Genomic DNA, 18,107 nt, shown 5'->3' with positions numbered 1-18,107 from the left:
AATATTGAATATAAAATTTGTTTTTGATTATATAATTCAGTCTTGAAAAACCAGGTGCATATATAATAGTTTAAGACACTTATTCCAGAGAGATAAAAATACATGTGAAATATGTATTTTAGAGAGATAAAAACACACCCGGATTAGTGTTTCGAAAGTTCTGAAGGGTATCGTTAAAATAAAACTACCTTATGATTTTTTTTAAGATGACATGTATGAGGCAAACCGTCCAGGAAGAAATTCCCCTCATCTCTTCCCACTCAGCCCACATAAAGAAAGTCCACTGGACCAAAAAATCCATAAGGTTGTTCTACAGACTAAGGCCTGCCCATAGACCTTAAATTTTAACTGGCTTTAGTCTCATTTTAATAGCTCTCGACCAGAACTAACAAGAATATAATTCACAAGTGGAGAGAAATATCGTTGAAAGTTGAAACCACATAAATAACTTTAGCACAGTCCTCAACACCAGTAGCCAACAATTCTTCTGCTATTAAGAAAATGCACATATACAAGACTCTTCCACTGTAGGTTTTGCTCAGAAGCTTAATGTTTCAGGGGCATAACGTAGTGTAGAATAGGGAGCTTTACCCATTTGGAAATTCATATGATGATGAACAGTCGAGGGTAGTCCTTAAGGTTGTTAAGTACTTCAGTTCGGATCAGTTATCTATAACCGAGTTTGGGAGCCAAAAAAAGAGGTGTATCAATTTTAAGAATAAAGCGAATGATTTTTATAAATATGGGAGGAGACTATTTCCAACATAAATTGCAATAGTGCATGAAGCAACATATTAAAAATCAATATTTTAAATTGCATACTGAAAACACAGTTGCAGTTGCATCATGGTAGTTTTGGAAGTCTCCGAAACTGAGTTACAACTGCAATTGCAACTCTTTCGGTTGTTGCATTTGCCCCCAATTTTTCACAAGGTTTTTTTGAGAACTCTGCAATCGCAATAACAATTTAAAACTTTGTTCAAATTAAATAGACAAGAAATAAATTTATTAAAGAACTATATTAGGAAGGGGTAAATAGCGAACAAAACAATTTATTCCATGACTAATGATGACAAAACAAGTTCGCTGAAATTCAGAAAAATATAGGAGCTAACTCCTCCCTATGCAGATATTGGCTAACCCTTGATCTTAGCCCTCCCACAGCTTTACACAGGAGAATAAACAACGGCATTTAAAAACTGCATGCTACAGCAACTACAGTCAGTGCCTCTATCAGGATAGCATTTGTCAAGAACTTCACTCACATCATACCATGGAAATCTGCTGTGTCCAACAGTACTGCTTTAATTTGCTCCGGGAGGACATCCTGGTCTTCACGGCATTGCTGGCAAGAAATGTGGAAGACTAGATATCAAAAATAAAATTTAAGACAGCTATAACAACGCGATAATGAAAAATTTAATGATGAAACACTTGTTAGAAAACAGCCTGAGGGAGCCCCATAAGACTGGTGAGTAAAAAACCTTGTGACAACCACTCATGAACATGATATATTCTTCAAAATTTCACCAATTGAATGAAAAATGATGGAACCCTACAGTATCCAGCTCAAACTTTGCAGTGGTGACCTCTCATAACTGACAAGCTTCATGCATATAATACATAGTTCAATCAAACAGAGAGAGAGGCAGAGCTGATACCACTAGATTTATAGTGGTCTCACTTCAGCATGCTTGCCATCTAATTGTGTTTCTCCAAGAGAATTGACAAGTGGTTCCCTAGATGTTATAGAAGTACCTGGAGTACTTTGCTGAATTCATGTATAATAGTTTTGAGAAGTGGAGCCAAGTACCCAAATTATGGTATTATGCTATTGCTTATCTCTACTAACCATCTTGTTGCTACCAAAACACATGTCTTTCACTTCATCCTAGAAATTATGCAGTGTACTATTGCTCATACAAAAAATCAACGGCAAGCACAATAATAAAAAGCAAGGATATAAGAAGGGAAACATTGATGTAAAACATTGCTGAGGAAAAAGCAAACTAAATACCTCAGCTTTGAACACATCTAAAGCAAAACCATTGAAACAGCTGATAACAGCCTGCTGAACATCCAATCCAAGGTTATCCAATGCCCTCATGGTAGAAAGTAAAAGCCCTGGTCTGCGGGCACAAAGCATATGGATATTGACAGCTCTCCCTTCCCTCACCCTAACCTCCACCTATAAATTTCAGAAGAACTCGATTTAAAACAATTTCCTCTGTTGCAGTGCCACTAAGTTATGAACCAATAAGTATCTCCTGAATTTAATTCTTCCTCATTGGTTTGCAATAATAGTTAATACACATTTGGGATTTGCATTAATGGTCATCGAAAATTTGAAATACTATTGTTAGGAGCAGTGAAACAAAATGGAATAAAAAGTATGTCAAACATATTTCAACTATGTTTAATTGTTTATACATTCACATGTCATATGCATGTCATTTCCTAGCTTTTAGGTATTAAAAATTTCAGTCAAAAAACCAATACTTCTTTGTTCTCACATGATCACATATATCTTCGATACTTCACATATTTAATGGGTGTCAAGAAAACTGAAGCCATCAAAACAATGACAGAAAGAAACAAAAATGATGATGGGTGTCAAAAAGAAAAACATCAAAACAATGACAGAAAGGAATGAAAATAAGGATGGGTGTAAAGTAAAATGAAGTTTTGAATGAAAACAATGCCAGAAAAAAATCAAAATGATGATGGGTGTCAATAAAACTGAAGCCATCAAAACAATGACAGATAAAACATGGGACCCGATTATCTGTGGTAAGGCATGTTAAGTAACACATGAGATTTGTTTGAGCTTCCAAAATGCAATATGTACCATAACATTAGCAAAGAGTAAATTCAGAATTTTTTATATTGGTCCTACAGTGAATGATGTAAACAGTCCACATGCATGAAGTATGCAGCCTCTGAAGTTCAATGGCAGGTAGACACACTATGTCTATATGATGGTAGTCGTACCAAAAAAACAGGAGACGTTTATTCAAATTTACTGTTCTTTATTATCATTGAATTAGAATTCATCGTAAATTTATACCTGTTGGCCATGTGAGAAGTCAAAATCAAAGCAAAGACAGATTATCATGGATTTGCAAGCAACAGCGACTAAAATGACTATCAGGGAAGATTACTCTATAATATACCTTGCAGTCTAAAGTTTAAAATAATGTGATAGCGCTCCTAAATGAATAAATTAAGCCACTCAATAAATCATCAAAGATCCAGATAATTCAAAGCTTTATGGGAGATTTCTTGGGCCTGACACATCAACTGGCAGGGAAGAACAACACTTTTGCACTGTGACGAATACCTTTGCTGATTGGCTATTAGGACATGGCAAAGAGGTGGGACATGGTTCTTCCTTCACCCTGCAGGGAAGGGTAGGCGGAGTGGGCGTCACAGGGTGGAAGCTTGCAGAGGGTGGAACGGTAGATGGAGTGGGTGTCACAGGGTGGAAGCTAGCAGAAGGTGGAAGGGATGAGCCAGGCGAGCTTGACTCCAGTTCAATATGAAGATCATTAATCCGGTGTAGTAACTCCTTCAAGTAGTCAATGGCATCACCGAGTATTGAAGCTCTGTCCATCTACCAAAAAACAAATGATCAGCTTCTATCATCTCATACACATCAAGGGAGCAAATTATTGATGTCAATAACCAAATCAACAACAACAAAACCAAACCAAACCAACACATACACACAGCTTAAATTTCAGATTCATAAAAAACCCCACACGATTCTTCAAACACAAACAACCAAAAGTCACCTCACCTCACAGAATAATCTAACATGATTAAAACCCATCACAATTATTCCGCATAACCAGAGGTGGCAAAAAGCAGACTACAAGGTCCAATGCAGGACGCGACTTATTGTGAACAAGTACATAAAATTCCCAAACTCAATTCAAGCTTCTAAATGATGCCCAAACCCTCTCTGAAAGCTCAATTTTTCTGGGTAAGCCTATATCAGGTTTGATTCAATTGAGTTAAAAAATGACCAATTTTTTTTTGGGTGTGAAACAAGAATATCCCCTAACAGATAGTCAGAGACTAATTCCTTTGGAAACACAGAGATTACCGAAGTAATTTTGTCTCTCCTAACAAAGTCTTCTCCTGTCAGCATGTTTAAGAAACTCAACTATCTACTAACCGTGTTCAACTTTGTTGGTAAAATGACCCATGAGCCATAATTAATCCAGGCTCAAAATTTTAAATGCAAACCTTACATTTCATGGGTGGACCCATTTTGCCACCTCTAAACACAACCAACCACTCAACAAAGCATGAACCAACATTATAATTTATAATCAATCCACAAAGAAAAAGAGCTTGAATCCAAATTCCCATACCTTGCTAATCTTGGGCACAACTGACCTAAGCATGTACAACCTATCATTGAGCTTCTTCCTCCGCCTCCTCTCAGCCATCAGATTCTTCGCCGGCACCCCCTTCTTCTTCTTCCCCTTCTGGCCTCCACCATCGCCACCATTCTCGTTCTCATTCTCATTCTCATTCTCATTCTCATTCCCATCATCATTATTTGCATCAAAACCACTCTCCAACTTCACAACCTCATTCCCCTCATAATTCACTCCCCCCTCATCCTCCTCCCTCTTCCTTCTCCTCCCCACCGCCGTTGCCGCCGCAAACCGCGGCGGCACCGGCACCGGCACCACCAATTCCCTCAACTTCCGGACCTCTCGCCACCGCTCCGCCCGCTTCCAAAACAGAGTGGGCGGAGGCAGCGCGGCGAGAGGCCTGAGCGCGCTGGCCTTGCCCAAAGCCAGCGCGTCAAACGCCTCTTCCCGAGCCAACCCGGCGCCGAGTTGACTCGGCGCGAACTCGGGGTTCGAACTCAGGTCGAGGAATCCGCACTGGGGTCCCACATCGAAGGCATTGTCGAAAGGGTCGAAGAAAGAGCCGAAGCAGGGTTTGGGTTGCACGGAAGAGGAGGAGTCCAGCGAGTGCATCTGAAACGCGTCGTTTTGGAGATTGTTCGCTTCGGAGTTTAGGTACCAGTCACCGTCCAGCATGGACTTGAAGGAAGGAAAAACAGCCTCCCCCATGACGACGTCGTTTTCGAACCCCGCTTGTTCCGCCCACGGAATGCTCAGAGTTGGAAGCATTTAAAGAGCGTCGAAGTGTTTGCGTGAAACGATGGGTTACGTTAGAGAGAAAAACACGAAGAGCTTCAAGCGTTATTTTTTTTGGTGCCAAGTTTGAACGTTATGTCTGTATGAAATGAGGTTATCTTATGTGTCTGCTCTGAGCTGTCCCTCGCTCTCTGTTGTTTAACTTTTCGTTTTCAATACAGGGATGCCTTTTATGGTTAAAACTTAATTTCTTTTTCATTCCAGATTTATGTAAAAGCATCAAGCAATCATACTTAAATTAGTGGCTTTTCACAAATAATTCACGGCCCCAAATGAGCTTGGTTTCTCAATATTATCGGATTAATGAAATTCTATTTTTTTTAAACATATTTATTTAAATAGATTTTTTTATACCAGAAATAAAGTTCTTCCAAGGCTTTGTTGAATCTTAATTCGATAAATGAAAATACTATTCAGTTTTAAGTAATTACTAATTCAGCTATCACACCTTTTAAAGTATTTTTAATATAATGAGAAGATTAATTACTGCTATCGACGGTGAATACTTAAAAAAAAAAAAATAATTACTAACTTACTATTATTTTGTTATTTTGTTATGTCATTAATTACTATTCAATAATCATATAAATAACATTTTCTAATTTCTATCTACTATTTTATAGTAAGTTTATCTTTAGTTGATTTTAGTCAAATAAGATATTATATAAGGTGAAATTGTAGATAGTAAAATTCTTCTAAATATTTAATATAACTATTGAAATATTTATATGTCAGTATTTAATGAAAAAATGTAATGAGCAGAAGTATTGAATGGGCTTAAAAATTAAAGTGTTTGACAAATTAATTATTTGAAAATGATTAATAGTTTATCAACAATTAGGTATGGTTGAAAGTAAGTGATGCATTCTTTGTATGTTATGTTATGTTATTTAATAGTAGTATAATTTGTTTGTTAACCTCATTAAATAGCATAAGATATATTTACTATTTTGCGATAATTATGAGGATTCAGTGCCGGGTCTTTATCGTTGGAAAAAAATGGGTGTATTATGGCGGGGAGGAATCCAAAAATAAAATATAATTTTAATTTTTTGAATAAAATAATCTCTTTAATGTTATTTTTTTAGTTGAAGAGTAATAGCAACATATTTTTTAACACACCTAATCTTATAGATAACTTCAAAATTAGAAGAGGGAGAATCATTAAATAAGATTTAAGACACATCAAATTTTGTGTTTTTTTTAATAAATTTAACCAATTAAAATATATTTAAAAGAATGTGCTAAAAAGTATATTACTAGTATTTCTCTCTTTTTTTTTTTTTTGCTAGTTCAATTTTTAATTATTTATCACAAATTCTTAAATTTTTAACGGATTAAACATTTATTTTTTTAAAAAACATTAAAGAAACTTTTATTATTCTCTACCATTTTTTTATATAAAAAGACATAAAACATAAAAGGGAATTATATATTTTTACATATCAAATTATAAGGGACTCTTATGATAAATTGTGTGTTTTGTTTTTTAGTTGATGCATAATGCAGGAATTTTAGAAAACGTATATAGTTGATGATAAAAAGATAGCACAAGAGTTTTTTAAAAGAAAAAAAATTAATGCATATTTTTTAAGATTTGTTAAAATCTTGTTCACATCATGGACAAATATGTATTATTTTTATTGATGTTATATTTTATTTTTTAATATAATACATATTTAATTTTGAAAAAACTTATACATAAGGAATCTTTGTATATTATATTGTCTTGGAGCCACAAAATGGCATGATCAGCCTTGTGAGGAATTTTGTTAGATGTATGGTTCAATTGGATTTTAGTTCCTAAATTTTTAATAATTTAATTTTTAATTTTTTCTATAATTTTTTTTGTTAACCTTTAGTCCTCTGGAATTTTATCACATAAATTAATTTTGGTATTTAAATCTTCTTTCATAAGTGATAATGTATGCTAATAAGTAATATTTTCAAAATCGAACCATCATTGAATTAGTCTAAGTACTAGTTCAGGATTATATGATTCAATCGTAGTTAAATAGTGATTAAAGCGGTATTAATAAAATGATAATATTTTTTAAAAAATTTAAATAATATTAATTAAATATAATATCATAATTTTATAACATTAAAAATTAAAATAAATGTTATTATAGGTTATTAACATTTAATATATATAACCCTAAATCTTAGACCCTAAAATTAAAAACTAAATATAATATAATATTTAAGTAATTTTAATAAAATATAACAATATCCATTAATAATAATAAGTTTATTTTTAAAATAAAAATTATTAAATTAATATAATATAAATTATAAAAAAATAATGATATTCAAAATTTCAAATTAACATAAATGATTAAATTATATTTATAGAACAAGTATTACAAATAATTTATTCTAATTTATAATTCTTATTAAATATGTATTTCTTATTAAAATATTTTAAATTAAATTAAAAAAAATCATTTTTTAATTACACCGATTCAAACTGATTTTTATCGATTCTACCGATTTTCCATGTGTATGCTGCAAAAGAGTTTTTTGAGCCAATCAAATTGGTTAAGAATCGGTTCTCGATCTAATTGGTCGTTCGATTTGATTTTGATAACCATACTAATAAGTCATGTGTGATTGGATTATTTATGTCCACGTGGTTGCTGAGTAGGTTCCAAATTGTATGACATATTATTTTTATATTAGTTCATAATGCGACATACGACATTCATTTTTTCAAAATAAAAAAACATTGAAACAACACTTCAAAATTATGACTATAGGATAATAGAAAAATTACATTGTCATATAATTTGACATCTAATAAGATGTCATGTGAGCATTAATAGTTAGTAAGATGTGGCTAATTAGCCCACATTATCATTTAATAGAGAAAATTTACTCTTAAGGACTAATTTAATTATGTGATGGAAAATTGATGGAGGATTAAAAAATGACCATTTTTTATGGAGGACCATCCAAGGAGAGCTCACACATGCCAACTACAAGAAGCTCACACATAAGGACCATTAGGCCTTTAACTATGTCTATGGCCAGGAAGCTAGAGGAGGCTTCTACAGAGGAGGTGTTTTTTAAACCTATACTCTATATGAGCATTGAGTATGATTTTTTTTATTAGTCTCTTAGTCTCCATTGTATAGTACTTGTACATAGTAGATACTTGTATAGGTGTATTTTTGTCTTTGAATTTGTGAGACACCTCTTTCTTTCTTTGTAGATCATACTTTTAGGATTCTAGGGTATGCTACTTGGAGACTTTTACTCAAATTGACCTTTTATTAAAGGTCATTGATTTTATTATTTTTAGTATTAGAAGTGGGGTGGCAAATAACAAGTGTGTAGGTGAAACTAATAATTGTGCCTTTAGTGGGCCTAGACTAATTTTTGCATATTAGGCTTGTTTTCTTCGATTTAATCCAAGGAATTGATTTAGCTAGGTCTCACCATCAGTTGGTGAACCTAACTAAATCAATTCCAATATTTTTGGATTGGTTTAGATGGAAGGAAACAAGTTTGGCCGCCTAGCTCATCCATGGTCGAGTTTCACTTGGCTTCTCCGGCACACTTGTCCCTTGGTTAGCCAAGGAGATAAGGTGACACTTGGCATCCCTTGATTGGCTCTTCTAGATCTAAGTGTCTCCTCCTTGCCTCTCCTAGGAGACAAGGTGACACTTGAAAAGCTAGGATTGGCTAATCTAGATCTAAGTGTCCCTACCTTGTCTAACTTGCTCTACAAGTTACTCCACCTTTATATATAGGTTTCTTCACTTGTGAACTTCACTTTGGATGTTATATTTGAGAGTTTCCAAGATTTTCCTCTGAATTCTCTCTTCCTAAAGTCTTGAAATCTCTTTGATTTGATTCCAATTCTCTTATCCTCTTCCTAAAGAGTGTGGTGAGAATTGAAGTGGTTCATCTTCTTCCAAGAAGTGGCATCACTTGAAGAGATTTCTTCACCTCCTAAGGTGAAACCAGAGGTCTATACCTCCATTAGAGACCTTGAAGAAGCTTGAGAAGTGTCAAAAAGCCAAAGGTCTAGGGAGGAACATAAAGAAGAAGCTAAAGCCATTCAGATTCTCCAAGAGTTTTCCATCAATTTTTTAAGAGGAACTAAAAATTAGACTTTTAAAATGAGGAACTAAAAATTTACTTAACTCTAAAATGTATTACAATGGTATGTTAAAAGATGTGTTGTTGAATGATAAAATGATATTTTTTGTTTATGTGAAAAATGTAACTGTTTTATTTCCTTTATTTTTAGAGAAATGGTGAAACTTTTTGTGGAGTAAAGACAGACACTTGAACAATAATGCCTATAAAAACTCAACACTTTTTGCAAAATAGTAAGCTAAAACTTATAATCAAAGGGTGTAGACGAAGTAAAGCAAAAGACTCAAGGTATTTTTATACTAATTCGTCTTAATAACTAAAATTATGTCTAGTTCTTGATCAACTTGATTAAGTACCATCATCTTTCTCAAAGATACAATTATTAATTATTTCACAAGTCACTTTTGACTTAACCCAAGTTTTCTTTGATTTGTCTCTTCAAGCAAATTACCTAAGTATTCTTTGAACAACAAAGTCACTCTAGGCTTCAATACCATGTATTCTTTAAATACAAAGCTTCTTTTAAGTTTCAAGTTAAAATGAAAATTTAAATTAGGTAAGTAATAAGAAATTTTATTACAAGCAAAACATGATAAAAACTATTTAATTAGTACAAAGAATAACCTTGCAATAATGAATTCTTTTTATTACAAGAATAATGAATTCTTTCTTTCCTCTTCTTTGAGGTTGTCCATGCTTCTTTATATATGAGTAGCAAGTGAAGATGACCATTATAAATCCTTAAGTCTCACTTATTGACTTGCTTCGTGATGGAAACTTCTTGGAGAATCTAGATGGACAATGGCTTATCCTCCAAGCTCCTCCCTAGACCTTTGGCTTTGTCGATCTTCTCAAGCTTCTCCAAAGCCTCCCAAGGTAGAAGAGGCTTTGATTTTCACCTTAAGAGGTGAAGAATACTCTTCAAGTGATGCCACTTCTTGGAAGAAGATGAATCACTTCAAAACTCACCACACTTTTGTATGAAGATGATAAGAGAATTGGATTGAAATCAAAGAGGTTTGAGACTTTTAGGAAGAGAGAATTCAAAGAGTAAACTCGACAATCTCACTATAACATCCAAAAGTGTTTATAAAATGAAGGAAAAGGATTATATAAAGAGTAGGTGGCTAATGGTGCAAACTAGTCTAACCATAGTTCAAGGATAACTATGGTTAGCCTTATTACACTTAAGCTAACCATCCCTAGTTACTTAGAAGGTTGTGGAACAAGCTAAGCTTGAAGCTTGTAGAGAAAGCTAAGCTAGAGGCTTGTAGCACAAGCTAACCAAGTGTGTGGGAGAAGTTAAGGGAGCAACTCGACCATAGAGCTAGGCGGCCTAAGCTTGTGTTCCTTCACTTAATCCAATCCAAAATGTTGGAATTGGTTTAGTTAGGTTCACCAAATGAAGGTGAGACCTAGCTAAATCAATTCCATGGATTAAATGGAGTAAAACAAGCCTAATATGCAAAAATTAGCCTAGACCCACTAAAGGCCCAATTGCTAGCTTCACATACACACTTTACTATTTGTCACCCCACTTCTGCTACTAAAAATATGAAAATCAATGACCCTTAAAACAAGGTCAAATGGAGAAAAAGTCTCCAAGTAACATACCCTCCTAAAGGGATGACCTATAAAAAAAGACAAAGGGTGCCTCACAAATACAAAGGCAAAATACAACTATACAAGTAACTACTATGAATAAGTACTAATATATATACAATGGAAGCTAAGAGACTAATAAGAGGAATCATACTCAATGCTCATGAAGAGCATAGGTCTAAGAAGCACCTCCTCTATAGAAGCCTCCTCCAGCTTACTAACCATGAACCTAGTTAAAGGCCCAATGGTGTTCATGTGTGAGCTCTCTTATGATCAACCTTCACCCTTCTTCGTCTTACCTCTTCCAAAGGGATCCTTGGGGGTTAGGTTTCCATCAATGCCTCAAGAAAGATACCTTAGTATGTAGGAGTACTTCCTTAGTTTGCTATAGTTGTAGTACTTTTACATTTTTAGGATTTAGTTTTACACATAGACTACATTATAATGAGGATCCTATCCTTATTCTTAGAGAGTCTATCCTTCCAAGTCTAGGGAGCCTTGTTAGGACTATAGAAGGAATTCCTCAAAGGGTGCACTTTTCACATATATTATATGAATATATCACCTTTAATGCTTTGTCTCTTGTTTTTCTTGTAGGTGATGTTGCCTATGTTGAATAACCACTTGATTTAAGGACAAATCCTTTTGAAGAGGGAAGGGATAATGGATACCTACTTCCCAAGGATTCCTTTTGGAAGAGATAAAACCAAGAAGGTTGAAGGATGATAAAGTTGGTTCAAATAATTTTAAGGCACTTACCCTTATTTTTAGGGTACCTTACCTTTGGAGGCTTATCCTACCTTAAAGGACTATTATTGTTGTTATACATTTTTCTTACTTGTAATTCATTTTATTAGTGATTGTATTAGGATATTTTTGGTCTTGTATTTTGGGTCAAGTAGTGTAGGTAATTTTGTCCTTGTATTAGTTGAGGGTGTTGTAGACACCGAATTTCGTCTAAGCTGTTAAGACTAAGGACAAAAGACTACTAGAACGACATGGGTGGCCCCTAAAGACCCAATATAGCACCAAAATGTGAAGTTAGATGAAAACACATAGAAAGGGGGTTGAATATGTGTATGTGAACAAAGGAATTTTAAAAATGTTTTTGCAAAGAGACTCTTTTTCGTCCAATAAAAATACCATTTTGAATGCTTAACAAAAACTATGCGGGATCGATTCAACAAAAGATTTTTGCGTCTAAGAGTTTATCGTCTGCACAAGGAAAATGTTCTTAAACGAAAATTGTTTCTTAAGATAATAAATTAAACAACTATATTTTTCGTCTGAAGATAGTTGTAATGAACAATAAGCATTGGACAAAATTTTCAGTATGATATATTGACAAAACGAAATTGTGTCTGAAACATAGAAAAATAGTGCAAAGATTTTTATATTAGTTCGCTCAAATTGAGCTACATTCAGTCTCCTTCAATTGAAGGGTTCCACTAGATTTTCAATAAGGTACAAGAATTATCACCACTTCTGGTTTGCCGAGTATTATCGACCATTTCTGACCTGCCAACTTCACTCGTCAACGCTAGTATTCTTTGATCAGCCTATTCAGCCTCGTAGTGAGTATTCTTGACCACTCCTGGTCCCGAGTATTATCAACCACTCTTAGTTGGCTAACTTTACTCATTAACACTAGTATTCTTTGTTCAGCCTCTTCAGGCTCTTAGTGAGTATTCTCGACCATTCCTGGTCCTGAGTATTATCAACCACTCTTGGTTGGCTAACTTCACTTATTAACTCTAGTATTCTTTATTCAGCGGCTTCATCCTTTTCAGGCTTGCAGTGAGTATTCTCGACCACTCCTGGTCCCGAGTATTATCAACCACTCCTAGTTGGCTAACTTCACTCATTAGCTCTAGTATTCTTTATTCAGCCTCTTTAAGCTCTCAATGAGGCTTTACAAATGATAGATAGTTTGGTTTGAGTGTGTGGTTTACTCTCATAGAAAGGATACAAAAGTTTGCTACACTCACTAAGGTGTATGTTCCTAAGTTACACTTAAAACTCCTTAGTCTACAGAGATAAATACTATGTTGTACATTTGACTCTATAACCTCTGTCTCTGGTTCCATTGCTTCATAGGCTTGATATCACTCTTTGCCAACCTTTCTAGGTTTGAAGTCATGACATATATATAGTCTTGTAAAATTTTCCCGTTGCAAGTGTCCATTGAAGCAGGATGTAGTCGTTCATGATTAGTTTGATCTTCTCATTCAATGCATTAGATCTTGCATTATATGTTGCTTCCTATTTATAGACATTGCGTGAAGTCTTCTATGTTTATTAGTTGTAGTGTCTGACTTTAACTGAGACCTAGGAACTTTTTGTCCTTTTTCGGTCATCGTAGTTGCAGAGGCATTGTCTTTAACTAAGACCTAGGAACTTTTTTTGACACATGCATGCTTTTACTTTTGCGCTTGCTTTTCTTCTTTTTCTTTTCTTCCTTTCATTGCGCGATCATTTTGAGAGATCTTGTATAATCATAGACAATGCCTGAGTTTTCCCTTGAGACTTAATTCTTCAAATGCTTGCATGACAATCTTCGTTTGCATCTGTTAGTCCATGTGCATCTCAAAACTTGATCTTCATTTGAGCATTTGTCATCAATGCTTTGACTTTCTTTAGTCTGGTCAACATTGTAGATGGATAGACTTTATTTTCTCTTTGGAATGCTTTTCAGTATGTGCCGTCCTTCGTCTGATATGTATTTGACTTTCATCAGATTCTTTACCAGCCTTTCGTTTGAGTTCTTATGTTGCGCTCTAGGTTGTGCTTAACACACCTTCGTCTGATATGTGATTCATTATTTCCTGGTGCTCATTTCGTATTCCATCTATCATTTGACTTTGTTTTGTTTGATCCTCGTGCTGTGCTTTTCCTTGACTCATCTTCGTTTGATACTTGAGGCTTTCGTTTGTGGTCTGTATTGTCTGAAGCTTGATCATTTTTCTTCTTGTGTTAGACTTGGTTTCATTTGACCTTTTCTTCTTTTCTTGAAGCTTTCCTTCTTTTGTCTTGGTTCCAGAGTATGAAGTGGCACATGTTCTGTTCTTCATCTTGCTTGTACTTATGTTTTTCTGAAACACTAACACATTTGTTAAAAATAACAACATACATTATATCTGTCTCATTCAAAACCTTGCTGGGAATTGCTTTGTCTGACTTAACAATCTCCCCCTTTTTGATGATGACAAATATAATTGATCAAATTGTTTCAGATAAAATGAAATCAGAATAATTCTTAGTTCATAGCAAGCTCGCATGTTATTAATGTACTACAACTCTCCCTCTTAGTATATGTTCTCCCCCTTACTAGATTGTTTCTTAGTCGTTTTTGATTCATATATCATATTTGATCAAATTCTTTTCTATTTCTCCTCCTTTGTAATCATCAAAAAGAAATAGATGAATATTTAAGAAAAGTTTGATATTAGGGTAGATAACATAACAAAGCGAGATCATACATAACAAAACTATAACTTTGAGTAGAGCATTCTAGATAACAAAGCAATAACTTTGGATAAAAAAATGTATATTGAATTAAATTGAATTGAATCATCAGTGTATATAGTGAGAAGAATTTATACAGTCAAATAAATAAAGAATACATCCAATTATTCTCCCCCTAACTTGGTTATTCTTACATATTATTCTATCCTCCACAAGGTGATCATGAAGATGGAGGTGGATCCTTGGAAAGCTGAGACGCCATCAAGTTGAATAGACGATCCAACTTGTTGTTCAGGTCTGCCCTGAACTTGTTGAATGTCTCTATAAAGACATATTGTTGTTCTGGTTCAGCATAGGTAGCCTCAGACATGGTAGATTCAGCATAGGTAGCCTCAGACATGGTAGACACTGCAATTGACTCAGCATAGATAGCCTCAGACATGGTAGATTCAGACTGTGCCATTTCAGAAGGAACATCCGAAGGCATAGGCATGCCTAGTTTCCATGAGGGAATGTCCTTGCACCAGTCGTAGATAGGAGATTTGTACGATGCGTCTGTGACAGCCTTCCATTCATCCTTGTATAGATCCGAATTGAAAAGCGCAGAATGAATGAAGTAATCCTTGTTAAGAGCGTCTATGTTTGGCTCACGTCTTTTCTTCTGAAGAAAGGCGATAAATGTGTTAGAGAAATGCATCAGTTTGCATGGGGTCATCCAGCGATACCCATGCATCATGAGCGTCTTTGGCTTTTCTTTGTTAGTAAGACTAGACGAACTTGCCTCCAGACTGCACTTATGCATGAAGTTTTGATAGACCTTTTCAACATTATCTTCAGTGCATTGTAGTGCATTGGCAGAGTTTTGTTGCTTGTCCAAGCTTACCCTTGAAAAATGACAAACCTCAACCCTTGATGCTTTAGGCATTAGTCTGAGATGAAGTGCATGATCCTTCATCTTGTTCTGATCGATTAGAGGAAGACGGGGGTAGATGTGGTCAAGGTAAATGAAAATTTGGGTATCTTTGGTGGTGTATAGGGGAGGAGGTATGTATAGCTGTATGGGTGTATCTATGCAGAGGCGTAGATGGCCAATTATTGCAAGGTCAAACATTGAAAGGGAGCGAAGGTGACCTATATTTACAGGAATGAATTTGGTTGGTGTTTGGAGGAACTCTACCTTTGGTAGAGGGGATGGAAGCTTTCTCGGACGGATGGTTGTGGTGGATGGAGTTTTCTTTTTGCGTTTGGGTGGAGTGGAGGATGCTTGTTGGTGTAGGGGAAGGATGAGCTGAGGAGTTCCTTGTGGTGGAGTCCATGTAGTTTTGGACTTAATCACCCCTCTTGGGTAAATCTTCCTCTTGAAGGTTGGTGGAGGAAGAGCAGTGATTGTACCTGGTGGGAGTGCCAGGTAGGCCTCAAACGGAGTGAAAGGGATGTTTGGGCAGTATGGTGTGCACTCGTAAACCCATTCCTCGTACTTGTACACCAGCTTAGGTAAGACTTGTTGGCACGGTGGAGAGGAGGCTTCAACTGTTGGACCGTGAGGGTCAGTGACAGTAAGAACTGGGAAATGCTTTAGAATATAGTACGCAGACGGAAGATGTCTAGACTTATCTTCAAGCTCTTTTGGAGAGGAGGGAGGAGACTTCTGCTTGAGTCCAAAGGCCGATGGACGAACAAGCATGGAGAAGGGAGCTGGAGGAGGAGGTTGCTCCAAGTGGTAGTACTCTGGTCCATACGTTGGCTTGTTGGAGAGAATGGCGTCATACTTGTACGTGTTCCCTTGCGAGTCATGCAGAGGGTTTCCTAAAGTGTCAAGTATGGTGGAGCCTTCTTCAAGCCAAGAGTACACCAGTTTGTAGTACCCCAGGGCATGTGTAGTGGGCTTCTGCAATACATAGCACCCGACCCAATTGATGGGGTCAAATCCACGAAGCACACTTATTGTCCTATCCGTGATGTATGGACGTGGCTTTGGACGCAGACCAACTTTATTTCTCTTCATCACGTCCCTGTTTGTGGTGAGTTGGACGCTTTGAAGAAATTCCACCTTTTCATCTAGGTTAGCTGCACCAGGAAAGATGATGGAGTACAGATCCATCTGAGGGTGCATCCCTTCTGGAATCAGCGGGTTTATTACTTGCCTTGTTGAGAAAGAAGGAAGAGGCTTTGGAGGTCTTTCTTTTTCTGAGGGCAAGTGTATTTACAGGGGTGACCTATACGGAAATTGAGGGATAGAAAAAGTTTAAGAAAGATAGAGAGGAAAGATTCATAGGAACATCACTTACAGGGGAAGAATGTACAGTGATAATGGAGGAAGGAGCGTCCACTGGAATTTTAGATTGAGCTGAAGGGACGATGACTTCTGTTAAGTCAAACGAAGCGATTCGCAATTCCCACCAAGGTTTTTAATATGAAAAATATAATACATATTATTATTACTAACACGTGTATTATTGTTTTAGATGAATAACAATAAGTTCAGGAAAAATAAAGGACAAATATGATCAAGAATAATCAAGTAGGACAAGACAAAAGATGATGGCAAAAGCTAGTATCAGGTCTAAGGTTGATTCAGACCAAAATCAAATACAAGATAGGATGAATCTATCAGCCGAAGCCTGAGGAATCAAATACAAGACCAAAACAGGCATCATATGAGACTAAGCTAAGAACGGGACGAAAAGATGGCTAAACATATCAGATAGAGCTTAACAAACAAGTAGACGAAGTCATCACTCTCATGACCAGATGTAAAAAAATATACCAGACGAAGAATCAAAGTCAGAATGGGTATCCAAGCTTAGTCAAAAAATGAAGCGCATCTGAAGTCCACTAATCACAATAGAGTGAAGTCATACAAGAAACACCAAAGTACATCAAACCGAAATACAGAAAAGAAGAAAAATAGGCAAGCATGGAGTTACAAGTCAAAGTTGCGTATGTCAGAAAAAGGACATCTACTTTTCAGAGAAAGACAACATCACTGCAGCTAAACTGATGAGACAAGTACAAATATGCCTAGATTATGATTGAAGTCAGACATTGGAGTAACCAACTACACAAAAGGACTTCACGTATACTAGCAAACATTTAATGCAAGATCAAATGACTTAAATGAGAAGATTTACATAGCCACGATCAAGCCTCCATCTGCAATGACATGAAGCTACGCTCCAACGGGAAAATTTGAATTCAAACAACGGACAAATTTACCAAATGGATATAAGTATCAAGGCAAAGAAGAAGAAGAAGTACTAAGAAGTGGAGAAAACGTGCAATAAGAAAAAGAAAGCGAAAGAGTATAAGCTACATTTCTTCTCAAAGCTTTTTCTGTATATCTGTGTAAAAACTAAGATAGCTTATCTTAGTGAGTGTTGTTGATAGTCTATCCTCTTTACAAGAGTAAACAAACACTTAGACACTTATTCCTATAAAACTAAGGTTACGCACCTTAGTGAGTGTAGAAACTATCCTATCCTCTCTATGAGAGTTGCAAACACACTCAACACCTTCATTTTCTGTAAAGCCTGAAGAGGCTAGTAGAAAGAATACTTATGAACCAGAAGTGGTTTGAGAATACTAGTGCTAGTGAGTGAAGCTAGTGGGCCAAAAGTGGTCAAGAATACTTGGAGAAGCAGAAGTGGTTAAAGAATACTAGCATTGACAAGTGAGGTTGACGAGCTAGAAGTGGTTGAGAATACTTGTAATCCTTTGTGATTAGTGGAACCCTTCTATTGAAGGAGACTG

At 35.6% G+C, this 18,107-nt stretch overlaps 1 protein-coding gene across 2 annotated transcripts; it reads right to left on the bottom strand.

The window, feature by feature from the left end:
* Window positions 1-984: 984 nt before the first annotated feature.
* On the bottom strand, window positions 985-5,327 carry LOC109814624 (transcription factor ICE1). 2 transcript variants are annotated; one of them, XM_083061943.1, is made up of 4 exons: window positions 4,380-5,325; window positions 3,341-3,613; window positions 2,018-2,188; window positions 985-1,345 (listed from the first exon to the last, which is right to left on the bottom strand). In XM_083061943.1, exons 1-4 carry the CDS (start codon window positions 5,154-5,156, stop codon window positions 1,262-1,264), a joined length of 1,305 nt encoding a protein of 434 aa, XP_082918069.1. In that variant the 5' UTR covers window positions 5,157-5,325; the 3' UTR covers window positions 985-1,261. The 2 variants fall into 2 exon arrangements, with proteins under 2 accessions (XP_082918069.1, XP_082918075.1); XM_083061949.1 differs by lacking the exon at window positions 2,018-2,188 and having other exon boundaries at window positions 4,380-5,327.
* Window positions 5,328-18,107: the final 12,780 nt, after the last annotated feature.

This window comes from Cajanus cajan, chromosome 1 (assembly GCF_000230855.2).
Source record: "Cajanus cajan strain Asha chromosome 1, NIPB_CcT2T_4, whole genome shotgun sequence".
NCBI classification, from domain to species: domain Eukaryota; kingdom Viridiplantae; phylum Streptophyta; class Magnoliopsida; order Fabales; family Fabaceae; genus Cajanus; species Cajanus cajan.
The sequence above is the reverse complement of the archived record's forward strand: the minus strand, read 5'-3'. Positions and strand labels throughout refer to the sequence as shown.

Bases quoted from the DNA above. Each gene is read 5' to 3' on its own strand.
- LOC109814624 (XM_083061943.1), bottom strand. From the start codon at position 5,156: ATGCTTCCAACTCTGAGCATTCCGTGGGCGGAACAAGCGGGGTTCGAA. The intron at 3,614-4,379 runs GTATGGGAATTT...GTTTTTTGGTAG, and splicing joins TTGTGCCCAAGATTAGCAAG to ATGGACAGAGCTTCAATACT. The intron at 1,346-2,017 runs GTATTTAGTTTG...ATTTCTTGCCAG, and splicing joins TAGATGTGTTCAAAGCTGAG to CAATGCCGTGAAGACCAGGA.